The sequence below is a fragment of the Tenrec ecaudatus genome, chromosome 5 (assembly GCF_050624435.1).
Source record: "Tenrec ecaudatus isolate mTenEca1 chromosome 5, mTenEca1.hap1, whole genome shotgun sequence".
NCBI lineage: Eukaryota > Metazoa > Chordata > Mammalia > Afrosoricida > Tenrecidae > Tenrec > Tenrec ecaudatus.
This window is the reverse complement of record NC_134534.1, coordinates 158,716,476-158,727,827: the sequence shown is the minus strand read 5'-3', so window position 1 is coordinate 158,727,827 and position 11,352 is coordinate 158,716,476. Positions and strand designations below refer to the sequence as shown.

Genomic DNA, 11,352 nt, shown 5'->3' with positions numbered 1-11,352 from the left:
TGGTCTTTGTGATGTGAGCCCTGCGGTGTGTGTACCTTTGCTTGGCTCCTCAGTGGGTCCAGTTTTTTTGTCTTTGTAACTACACTAAGAAGGAGCCTTGCTGGGAAAATGGCTATGAGTAAGCTGCCAACTGCAAGGTCAGCAGTTCGAAACCGCTAGCTGCTCCACAGGGAAAAGAAGGGGCTTTTTACTCCCTTGAAGACTTCCAGTCTCGGAAACCCACAGGAGCCATTCTACCCTGTCCTCCAGGCTCGCTGTGTGTCACCATCAAATCAATGTTAGTGAGTTTGTTTGTATTTTGGGGTCAGTGAATAGTTTTTCTTACAGCCTTTTGGAATTTCATACAGTTTGCACACCTTCTTATTATTGTCCGAAGTTTCCAAAATTCCATTAAACAAAGACAAGCTTCCTTGGCTCTCTTGCCTGCCTTAACATCTCAATTGTTTACCAGGTAATCATGCTGTTGGCCTTTTGGTTTCAATAGCATATTTATTATGTTAATCAATCTTTCCTTTAAGTCTTTACAAAGAACAGTCAATAGGTATCTTTCTTTGAATGGCAACTTGCTAAAACATATGAACGCTATTTAAGGCCTGACAAACTTAGACATCATCTAATCAACAGATATTTGTGCCAAGAAGAGGGAAAAAGATCTCCCCCTCCCCGGCAGGTTTTTTTTTTATGTGTATAAGAAAGAGCTTTATATCAAAGAGAAAACATATATTAAGAAAACATCCCAGCACAGTCCAGATCAAGTCCATAAGTCTGATATTAGCCCATATGTCTGATACCAGTCTATAAATTCCTCTTTAGACTCACATAGCATGCAATGACACTGGATGCAGGAAGATCACAGGCCAGTGGGTAGAAAGCCTTGTGGATCCAGTGGTGGTAGAAGCATCTCAGCCCCAGTATGGGTCTCCATGTGGCTCCTCCAGCCCCAGGGCTCTAGCTCCATGTCCCCCCAGCAGTTTTATTAACACATAATTCATATATAACACAATTAAACAGTTCAATCATTCAGTCACATCAAGGAGAGTGGTACAATCAAGACCACATCTTAGAGCCTTTCTCACTGCCCCTCCCCCTACCCCTACCCCCTGTGGTAAAATATCACTTTTAAACTGAGTTGTGCAGCCATGATCAGTTCTAGCGCTCTCTCCCCCCGGCTGCCTTGCTTACTCCTGAAATCCTGTTTCCTTCCCTGTCGCCCACCCCACCCCTGCATTCCCTATCACACCTTGTATCAAGTTTTATTATACACCCATTCCCCTGTGCTTCACAGATGAGGAACCCAATAGAAACAATGAAATATAATTTGCTTTAAGATGGTAAGGATAAGTATCAGACCACATCTTGCCCACACCCAAGGATATATACATGTATATATATGTATATATATGTATCTCACTCACATAATCTTTGCTTGTGGGAGTTTACGGTTCAGGTAGGGAAGTGTTAAATAAAACTAAATTACAATAAGGTTAAGGATCCTGAATGAAAATAACATGTTGCTAAGAGACTCTGAGTCCCCAGGTCACTCAAATTTAAAGTGCAGGTTTGGGCCTCCTCTGAGCTACTTGGGAGAAGGGTTGGAAAGCACTGTGGAAAGGTGACATGATGGAAAACTCTGCAGCTCTGCTCTGCCAACATGCAGTTGTCACGAGTGGCAATGATGATAGCTAACAATAATGAGAGACCGTATCAGGGAAACTAAGTCTGTAGGGGTGAAGGACTAGCCTTAAAATGGAGATGTGGAGATGAAGTTAGGCACAGAGAGGCGGCAGACAGTGTCAGAGACCCCCAAGGGGCGGTGGACACAGGGACAGCGGGTTTGAAGGGCTTTGGGATGGGAAGGTTTGGAGTCTTTGGAATCTGGGCAGCTGAGAGAAAGTCTTGTGGCCCAGAAGGAAAAATGGTCCAAGGGCTTCAGGATTTTGTAAGTCGTGAAACACTTTTTTTCCTCAAACTTTTTGTGAATTGAGTAAAGGCTGATTAAGAAAATCAGCTTTCTAGCCAACAATGCACACCCAGTTTGGATTGCCTTTCTTATTGCAATCGCCACAGGGACATCACTTGTGCTACTTCCTGTTTCCACTCTTGCATTTTGCCTAGGCATTCTGAACCCTGTCCTCGGGTACATGCCGCCCTTTTCATTTCAAATGCCTTATTATTCAAAGGTGTGCACAACGCACTACTGTCATTTTCCCCCTTATACACCTATGATTCTGCTGAGAATTGAATTATGGATGTGAAGGGTGGCTAAGGGCCGAAGTCTCAGGTGTTCCACAAGACTCTTTCCAACCAATAAGCTAGGCATTTTTTTGTTTGTTTTTTAAGATTTTTGATCACTGTACAGCCACTCCTCCTGTGCTTCACAGCTGGGAAACCCCACAGAAAACAATGAAGAATCGCACTAAGGTGGAAAGGATAAGATCACATTTGTATAAAGGCAAAACCACAGACAGTCCATGAGAGGGAGACTAAGCAATACAAGGATGGGCAATGGGTGGGGGAAGGGGAGTCTGGGAGTCAGTAATGAAGGTGGGGGTGGGGGGAGAAGGGGCGGGGGACGAGCAGCGTAGCTGATGGTGACTGCACAGATCGCTGTGGGGGTGAATTAACCATGGGCGCAGGGAAGAATCTAGGATGGATGTGGTGGTGATTGTACAATTCCCCCTTGATACGTTTGAACGATCGAAATATTATTCAATTCTATGCTATGTAAATGATGTGTCAGTAAAACTGTTGAAAACTTTTTGGTCCCCATTTTCTCCCTCTCTCCAGGATCCCCTAATGTGATCCCTTTCAGAGTAGTTGGTGGCAGTAGGTAGGCACCATCAACTTCTTCTCACCTCAGGGCGGTGGAGAGTGATGTTCCTGTGGTCCATTCATCCACTGGACTGATGGTTTCCATGTGTTTTGGGTTGCCAACACGTGACTGGCCTCACAACGGGAAGACCTAAGATGGCCACTCACAAGCTTTTAAGTCCCCGGACGCTATTCACCAAAGTAGGATGTTAGAACATTGCCTTTGGGACCACGCCATGCCAATTGTTGGTCTTTATCTTCAGAGCAATGGAGAGCAGGAGAGTGAAGCTGGTTTTTCTCTTTTTAAAATCATTTTATTGGGGGCTCATACAGCTCTTATCACAATCATACATACATCAATTGTGTCAAGCACATTTGTACATTCATTGCCCTCATCATCCTCAAAACATTTGCTCTCCACCTAAGCCCCTGGCATCAGCTAATTTTCCCCCCTCTCTCTGCTCCTCCCCCCATGAACACTTGATAATTTATAAATTATTATTTTGTCATATATTACCCTGGTTTGTGTTTTTAAAAGATCCTTCTGATTGTTATGTGGGAAATGTTTATTAGAGGTGGTTTCAGGGTTGAAAATTTGGAGTGTCTGGCGTTATGTAGGAAAGCTGGTGACTTGAATGGAGAGGCAGCAGTTGATCTGGATATATGACAGTAAGAAGGGACTTGCATTTTGCAGTGTGGAGTGAGGGAGTGCAGCCCAAGGACGGGGCCTAGTCTCCAGCTCAAGCACCTAGACACAGGGAGCAGCTGGGAAAACTGGTCTTGAGCTCAGAAGGGAAGTCTGTACCGGTGGACAGATGGACAGAAGTTTGGAAAGATGGAATAGTTGTGGTATTAACATAAATGTAGACTAGGAAAGGGGGATGGACCAGAACACAAAAGACCTTGAGAAATGGTCAGCAGTGCAGAGGGACATTCTAAAGTGGAGGCCTGGGAAAGACAGCATTTAAATGAGGAAGGATGTAAACTGTGTTCAATGCCAAGAGGCTAGGGAAAAAACTACAACCTACAATGTATTCAGAGTCAATTCATAATGAACTTAAATAGTAATGTGCATCAGAGCTTAAATCCTAAAGCACTTGCTTTGTTGAAGTCTGCAGTTTGCATTAGGAGTTTGAACTCCCAAGTCTTGACATAAATTCAGCCTTCATTTGAGTTCATTCTGTTAACCAGGAATGACATTCCTCCTAGCCAGACAACTCCTCTAGCCAGCCCCGTTTGGAGAAGTCTCGCCCTCAGAGGATTTGCCCATGTTTTTCCTTAAAGGTGTATGGAAGCAAGTCACTTGGAGATGGGTGGCCAGGCTGCATGGTTGAAAAGCTCAGGAGCAACCTTGTACACATTTCTATCTGCAATTGTGTAGCATCCCATCCCGATTCTCTTCGCTGCTTCCTGTGACAGTGATGAATCGGCCCGCCACTAATCAGGATGCTGTGCTGCTTTTGTTTTCTATTGTCTATAATTCGACACAGGGCCATCAATCCTCTGGAGGCCATTCTGGCCCTCATGCTGATGGCCACCAAAGCCTGGGTGACTTATCTTTGTGATGCCTTTGCCCTATTTAAGGCTTCATAAAGGGGTCTCTATACATTTGAATGTGGGGTCTTTCCCCCTGTAGAACAAATGAATACTCTGAGTTTTTCCACAACCTCAACACCCTCAGGTTTATTACTCAGGGCTCTGGTTATATACAGGACACTGAAAGACTCTTATTTCTACCATGCTTAGTCTTCATGTAAGCCAGTGGTTCTTAACCTTCTTAATGCCACGACCCTTTCATACAGTTCCTCATGTTGTGGTGATCCCCCACCTATAAAATTATTTTCATTGCTACTTCATCTCTGTAATTTTGCTGTTATGAACTAGGCAACCCCTGTGAAAGGGTCGTTCAACCCCCAAAAGGTTTGCGACCCACAGGTTGAGAACTGATGTAAGCTGTGGTAAAATTCTAGTTTACGCTAGGCAGAGAAGAGTCAAAATAAAGATGAGACCGAAAGGAGTAATATCGAATGATCTGATGCAGTTTATTTGAAAACGAAAGAATTCATAAGTAGAAAATGCAAACAGTGCACTATATCTACTTCTCAAGTCACCTGGCCTCATACTAAAATTTTCATTTTTTTAAAGATAAATGAAAAACAAGTCAAAAGGGATCTAACAGAAACATTTTATTGAATAAATACATGCACCGTCATGTAAAATTAGTTGAGCAAAAAGGATAGTCTGTAATAATCATAATCATCATAATAAACCCCTCTGCTCTTTCCCTCTACAGAGAGGGCAGAGCTAGGACTGGAATTCAAATTGCAACCACAGTATAAATGCAAACTGTGTCCACACTAATTTATATTTGGCTTCTGTTCTTGAAAAAGAAGTGCTGACCTTCTCGATGATGAAAGGCAGTACGCGGAATTCTCATAGTACAGAAGAGAAATTGTGGTAAATAGAGCAAGGCTTCATTTGTTTTAAATCGGAAACTTGAAAACACCTTTATAGTTCCATACGTTAAGGCACAGGATAAGCAACCCACAGGTACATGATAACCAAAACGACCCTTCAGGAGGCATGGTCAGATGCTGTCCCTCCATGGTTTGGGCTTCAAAGTAGAAAAGCTAAAGTTCCCTTTTATTAGACAAATCAATTACTATAAACTAAGAATGAACACTTTGGAAACAACTGAGAATTTCCTGTATCATCAGTCTCCTAGGAATGGGATCGATGGTCCTTCTGCCCCCTTTCCCTGTGTCATGGAAGAGCTTCCCTCTTCATTCTAACAGGGCCATAGGAGGCAACACGACTCTCTGCGAGGGGCTTTCGTGTCCTATCCATCCATTTCCCTCCTTCCTTGAAAGAGAATTGGAGCCTTCATCATCTGTAGGTGAGAAGGTGGCATCCAGACTGCTTGGTGACAGCTCTCCCATAATCAACTGATGGGAACTGAACGGAAGCTTCTGGCATCAAAGAGTAGCCTGTTGTGCCGTTGAGTCTCTTTGTATTTTAGATCTTTAGTTGTATCTACTTAGCCTACTGGCTGAAATAAAGCAGTCCATTACATAAAATATGTTCAAGAGTGGTTTATGCTATCATATGTGGTCTTGCACCATCTGTACCATTGGGTAGATTAAGCATGACTACAAAACCCAACATTTAGGGTGTTGGTGAAAATGCCCAATATGCTAACATCTGGATGAGTTTTCTTGTCTTCGATAGATGATGGCGGAAGCCCTTCAATAGACCTAATTAAAAACAAAACTTCAAATAATCTAATACCACAGGTAAACAATCGCTATGATTTTCCTTCTTCTTTAACTCATACTACTAAAACGCCAAATTTTGTGTATACATATGTTCACATGTATATGAACATATAAATATCTTTGCAGAAGAATCAACCCTATACACTAGCGTTGGAAATGGTTTGAAAAGAGGCTTTAGAAATAAGTTTCCTTCAAAAGTAAATAATGAGACTACCCTTGTCTTTAGGTGACATCAAGTGTGTTGTGGAGCCATTACAGACTCTACTCTAGATTGAGCCATGGTTCCAAGTATAAATTACAAATTAAAATGAAAGAAAAACCTTCTGGAAGGCTGCTCTGTGTCGAAAAAATAATCTAAGGAGAAAGAACAATCTCTGCTCGTCACAGGCACTTTGGTATGTTTGGTCTTGTGAGTCATCTACAGGTGGTTTAGTTTCATTAAACCAGTAACAGTAAGACCCCGATTTTAATGACAAAGCTGTATTTCCTCTAATACATTTATATAGGTGGAAAACGTTACCATGTGTATTTCCTCTAATATATTTATATAGGTTTAAAACGTTACCATGTATAGTTCCTCTAATACATTTATATAGGTTGAAAACGTTACCATGTGTATTTCCTCTAATGCATTTATATAGGTTTAAAACGTTACCATGGCCAGGGAAGCCATTTTCACCACACAGCTTAGAAGCTATATGTTCTTGGTTTATAGGCGTGCATAGCTTATGAGACCACCTCACCTCACAACAGGCTTTTGGGTCTCTTAAGTCTGTAAAACATGTTTTTTATAATCTAAAAAGAAAAAAAATTTCAAAGAAAAATTATGTAACAGTATCCTAATCTTAAGGCCAGTCATGGCCTCACGTGCGAGAGCGCAGGGGACTGTGATGTGAAACCGAAGGCTGCTCGTGTTGGCAGCCGTGCTGACCCCGCGGCCCTGGTGTTGGCCTATGTGCATCGCTGGATAAAAACAGTGGCCCAGCGCCTCATCCCCACTCGCGGTGACCAGAGGACGGGGTACCAATGCCCCAGGCGGTTTCCAAGGCGGTGGTTTTCACAGAAGCCACAGCTTTCCCCAGGGGCAGCTGGTGGGCGATGACTGTCAGCCTTTCAGGGAGCAGCCAACAACTTAACAGCACCTCGGAGCCTCCTTCCACCCACCACTCTTAGGCAGTTCCAGCTACAGTGACCCTGTCCAGGGGTTTCCAAGGCTGCAGATTTTTATGGAAACAGACAGCCTCATCTTTCTCCCAGAGTGGCTGGTGGCTTTGGACCGCTGACCTTGAGGTTAACTGAACTCATCTCATATGACCTAATGAAAAGTCATCAATTTTAACCTAACATTCCATTTGCCCACCCCAGCTGATCTTGTAACCTTTGAAATGCCAATGTGTGTCACTCTGGCACGACAGGCTGGAATAACCTGTCTACAGCTGGGGAAGGCTCATGACTGAAGGACTACTGGACATCACCCTAACTGCGACACTGAAGTATGCTCTCTGCCTTGTGATTTAGGAAAACTATAATTTGTGTATCTGCGCATCATTTTATGAATAAGTTATAATAAGCAATTAAAAATAAACAAAAACATTTCATTTCTAGTAACAGATTTCAGATTAGTATATCACAATTTATGAACCATGACAATTCTCTTAATAGTTTATATTACTCAGTTATAAAACACTTTTCCTTAAGAGCCTTCAACTGACTTTCTGATAATACATATTTATATTTATGAAAATGTGAACATTTTCAGTGCTTTCTTTCATCAGGTGTAATGGGAAAGAAATATGTTAACACTGAATAACATTTCAGCTTTTCTTCTTAAAAAGAAACACAAAATAGGCCACTAATAACTTTTGCCGCAAAGACAAATGATTATTTGTCATACGAGTTTCATAAATTTTAGAAGAAAATATATTTTCTCGATCCATTTGCTTCTGAATTCTAACCAGCATGTAGACATTATAAAAAATAGAATCTATTTACATGGCATAGTGTACCTTGGTGATATACAAAACAAGCTTATAATAAAGCATGACATACACCCACTTCCGAGTCGAAACCACTGACATACGGTTTTACATAACAATGTAATTAACTATTCCATTATTGTACTTTACAATAACTGGTGAGATACCAGAATGAACTAAACAGATACAATTTAACAATAATATTGGCTATAGTTGCCTAAAATTCCAACATATGATTTATAAAACTATTAAAGAATGTAACACTAACCATATGAAATTATAAAAATAATATTGGTACATTTGTGAGAGTGATGCATTCAAAGTATACACAGAAGGGATCAATACAAGGAAATGGGCTTCATGTCCAAGAATGATCTATGACATCATACGCGGCCGTGTGCCATCTTCAGTGAGGTCATACCTGAGGAAGCATATGAAAATTACAACAAACACATGGTTAATGTTGGGAAAAAGTTATTAACTAAATCCATGAGGTTTTCTATTTAGTGGTGAGTGGTGTTAGGTATACTTACCACTGGGTCCAGCCTTTGGTAAGTTCTTCAGAGGCTAGAGGAACCAATACCTATGGGTTAAAAACAGATTCAACGGTTTGTTAAATTAGGTTGAAGTCATTCTTTCTGTATTTTTCACTATGTCTTCCAATTTCTTTAATCTTTTGTCTTAACCTAGCAATATAAAGCACTCTTACTTTGAAGTTCTAATTTTCCCCCGTTTTTCTACTTTTATGATAAGGAATATGGTTGCTTATATTTAAGAGCGACTTCCTATATGCAATATTCTTAAAATTAAATGATTAAAAGTCTCAATAGAGTTAATGTATAGGGATATTGAACGAATATACTATTAATGATACCATAGCTAATTTGGGATTAACTGTATTTATGTTACTATTGACAAAAATGTTGCCTGTAATCAAATGCATCTTTTCTGACTTAGCTTTTGTATACATTATTAAGGAAGATATAATCTTATGAAAAAACTAAATGTGAATATGGATAACGACTAGAAAAATTTCAGAAAACTGAAAGCAATGATCTGTTAGGAAAAGCGAACAATAAAGTCACCCACTTCTCTGTGGATGGCCTGAAACACCAGCACTGTTGGTAAGTGCTTCATTTTTACAAAGTATAAGAACAGATTTTTAAAGGTTCTTAAGAACTTACTTTGCCAAGAAGCCCTTTGTCTTTGGACAAGAAACCCCCACTGTTCTTTACCGCTACATCTAAGGTTCGCCTTTGCACCTCGGGCAATGAAGCGCTAAAATCAAAGCTGCAGTGGGAAAAAGAAGACCTTGGTTAAACCCTCCATCATTACGCACGGCGTTCTTATACATAACAGATGGCATTTCTACTTCTGAGATAATTCCGAATGCCATGTTTGTACAACATGAAGTTCTGCTAGGTGTTTTGATCTGGCAGATCAAAGACTCACAGGTGCTTCTTTTTTCATTTTTTTCCTCCCAAATGTGAGAAGATCACAACATCATAAATATGCCAAGGTGTCTACTGTTTATGGCTCACTCATGGTAGTTTCAATAATGGGAACTTGGATGTAATGTATGTCAAAACACTGAATGCCAAACTAGTCCACTTGCTCAGGCTGTTAAAGGGGTTCTCACTTAGCTGACTCATACTATGTACACACACACACACACACACACACACACACACACACACACACACACACACACACACACACACAGTAGTTTGACAGAAAGGAAAGGCCCCCTGAATCACTTTTTAGGGTAAGATGCTGTAAATTATGAGGCCCCCAAACTGACAAGTGTGTGAAGGAAAGGCCCCCTGAATCACTTTTTAGGGTAAGATGCTGTAAATTATGAGGCCCCCAAACTGACAAGTGTGTGAAGCTGGCTGGCTGTGAAGCAGGAGTGAGTGGGAGGGCCCTGGCAGACAGGTCTATGCTAACTAAATGGTGGTCAACATGCGGCTCCAGTCAGTTGGAACCAGGCAAGAGTACAGGAAGGCTTTCCGTGTGGACTTTTCTAGCTTCTCGCTGAAGCTGGAGAACCAAATTTATGGAAATTCTCCAAATTTCTAAATAGTACAGATAAGAAATTAAGAACAATTTGTCAAATAAAATATGTCTACATCCAAGATTTGGCCCATGTTTTTCACTTAAAAATTGTTTTATTGGGGGCTCATAAAACTCTTATCACAAATCCATACATCCATCCATTGTGTCAAGCACATTTGTACATTAGTTGCCCTCATCATTCTCAAAACATTTGCTTTCTACTTGGGCTCTTGGTCTCAGCTCCTTATTTTTCCCCTTCCCTCCCTGCTCCCCACTGCCTCACGAACCCTTGATAATTTATAAATTATTATTATTTTGTCATGTCTTACACTGTCCGATGTCTCCCTTCACCCACTTTTCTGTTGTCCGTCCCCCAGGGAGGAGGTCACATGTAGATCCTTGTAATTGGTTCCTCCTTTCTATGTTTTTCACTTTTAACAAGAGTTTAAATGAAGTGTTTGGCATAAAATAAATGTGGACATAAAATAATACTGCTCTTATAAAAATTGTGTTTGTTTTTGAAAATAGTTGTTTTTCATAAAATAGTATGACATGTTATGGGCTTATTAAAATTGTTATTAAAATAGATTTATTTTAAAATTCTAAGTCTTCATTTATAATCCAGCAAACATAAAGAGATATAAATCCATATAAATTTTTAAGGTCATTGATAATTTTACTATTTTTCTTTCAACTGTGTTTATTCCTTGGACTATAATAATTAGCACTTCTATATGAAGTTTAAAATGCCTTTCAGTTAAAAAACAAACATGTATATGCTTGCTTAAATTTGTGGAGTTTTTCCACTTGAATTTAGATGTCATCTAAAGAATAGATAAGATGCATTAATCACTGTTGACCAAAGGTCAGGTGAACTGTTGGATGACATCAAGGGCATCAGAAATGAGGAAAGGAAAAGGTCATTAAAACAATAGGACAAGAAGAGAAGACCAATGAATGTCAGGAGAGCCTCTGAAACTTGCTCTTGGTTGTAGAATAGCTCAAATGAACGGAGAAAATGATGAAGCAAAGGAGTTGAACAGAAGATCTCAAGGGATGGCTCAAGAAGACAAAAGAAAGTATTGTCATGAGATGTGCAAAGACCTGGAAAACCCAAAGTGAAGAACATGCTCTGAACTTGTCAGGCTGAAGGGATATAAATCCATATAAATTTTTTAAAGTCGTTGATAATTTTACTATTTTTCTTTCAACTGTGTTTATTCATGCCTCGAGTA

At 40.4% G+C, this 11,352-nt stretch overlaps 1 protein-coding gene across 2 annotated transcripts in view; it reads right to left on the bottom strand.

Annotated features, from left to right (window-relative positions):
- Positions 1-4,979: 4,979 nt before the first annotated feature.
- ESYT2 (extended synaptotagmin 2) overlaps positions 4,980-11,352 on the bottom strand; it is a 131,609-nt gene continuing 125,236 nt past the window's right edge. For both annotated transcript variants that reach the window (XM_075550163.1, XM_075550164.1), the window contains 3 exons: positions 9,247-9,352; positions 8,596-8,645; positions 4,980-8,483 (listed from right to left, as the gene is read on the bottom strand). In XM_075550163.1, the coding sequence (XP_075406278.1) occupies positions 8,438-8,483; positions 8,596-8,645; positions 9,247-9,352 (202 nt within the window). In that variant the 3' untranslated portion in view covers positions 4,980-8,437. The remainder of the gene's footprint in view (positions 8,484-8,595; positions 8,646-9,246; positions 9,353-11,352) is intronic.